Source organism: Chiloscyllium plagiosum, unplaced genomic scaffold, assembly GCF_004010195.1.
Source record: "Chiloscyllium plagiosum isolate BGI_BamShark_2017 unplaced genomic scaffold, ASM401019v2 scaf_5770, whole genome shotgun sequence".
NCBI classification, from domain to species: Eukaryota; Metazoa; Chordata; class Chondrichthyes; order Orectolobiformes; family Hemiscylliidae; genus Chiloscyllium; species Chiloscyllium plagiosum.
In genome coordinates this window covers 19194-20563 of record NW_025213753.1, presented here as the reverse complement: position 1 = coordinate 20563, position 1370 = coordinate 19194, and the positions used below count along the sequence as shown (strand labels likewise).

The 1370-nt window shown below is 56.3% G+C and overlaps 1 protein-coding gene across 1 annotated transcript in view; it reads right to left on the bottom strand.

Moving 5' to 3' along the window:
• The window catches only part of si:ch211-63p21.2 (FH1/FH2 domain-containing protein 3), a 5498-nt gene extending 4683 nt beyond the window's left edge, over positions 1 to 815 (bottom strand). Inside the window, exon 1 of the mRNA XM_043686305.1 lies at positions 530 to 815. Coding sequence (XP_043542240.1) covers positions 530 to 795 — 266 coding nt within the window. The 5' untranslated portion in view covers positions 796 to 815. The remainder of the gene's footprint in view (positions 1 to 529) is intronic.
• Positions 816 to 1370: the final 555 nt, after the last annotated feature.

Here is a 1370-nt window from a genome sequence, read left to right as displayed (position 1 = left end):
CCTAACCTGCACATCCCTGGGCACTATGGGTAATTTAGCACGGCCAATTCACACTAAACCTAACCTGCACATCCCTGGGCACTATGGATAATTTAGCACGGCCAATTCACACTAAACCTAACCTTATGGATAATTTAGCACGGCCAATTCACACTAAACCTAACCTGCACATCCCTGGGCACTATGGATGCAGGTTAGGTGCATTAGTCAGGTGTAAATATAGCGTAATGGAGTAGGGATTACTCTTTGGAAGGTTGTGTGGATTTGTTGGTCCGAAGGGCCTGTTTCCAAACTGTAGGGATTCTAAGATTCTCTCTCTCTCTCTCTCTCTGTTGAGATCCAATTCTGGCCCAGTTTACGACGCCATTTACACTCTCACCTCCCGGTCAGCGATCTTGGGCACCAAATCCCACGGGGCCGAGCCTCCGAACGTCAATATTCCAAGAGGGGGGAGGGCGCGGCAGGGGTGTTGAGTCTGGTGGAGGGTGGGGGCTGTTGATGGGCCCTCCCGTCAGGCCTTCGGACCTACCTGTTCCTGACGCGCCTGTGGACCGCTTTCAGGATGATGATGCGCTGTGCGCACTCCTTGAGGAAGGCCGGGGCCTTGCTCTTGAAGACGGGGCCGCTGTCTCGCTTGGCGATGACCTTCACGTGGTCCCACGCTGCCTTGCAGCTCACCTCAAGGTTGGTCAGGTCAGCCTGAAGCTGGGAGAAGTCAACCTGTTTGGGGAGGTGGCGCACAAAGAGGTCACAGGTTAACCCTTCTGCACGGGGAGGGGAGGAGAGCTTGGCCATCTCACGCCATCTCAGCTGACGGCGGGAAAAAGGGGCAACTTTAATCTCCTGCCCATCGCCTCCGCGACCCTGCGGTTTCTCATGCTGACATGGAACAGTTCAAAGGCAAAGGTCAGAGGATGACCTTCCCATGAGGGAGTTTCACAGTTCTTTCTAAAAAATTATGTTTAATCTCGCAGCATATGGGCACCTCTGGCTGGGCCCTGTATTTATTCCCCTGTCCCTAACTGCCCTCCTTGAGAAGGTGGGGTGGGGTGGGGTGGGTGAGCTGCCATCTTAGCCACGTGCTGCTGTGGGGTAGACCCACGATGCCCCTCAGAGAGAGGGCAATCCCAGGATTCTGACCCAGGAAGGAACGGCCGATAGATTCCGGGACAGGGAGTGGCTCGGAGTTGGGTAGAGGGGAGGGGGGTGGTGTGCCCCGTGTATCTGCTGCCCGCCCTCATCCTTCTAGATGGTAGAGGGGTGTGGGGGGTTTGGGAAGGTGCTGTCTGAGGAGCCCCCTCGGTGAGGTTCTGCAGTGGGTCTTGTAGACGGTACACACTGCTGCGACTGAGCGTCGGGGGGTGGGGTGG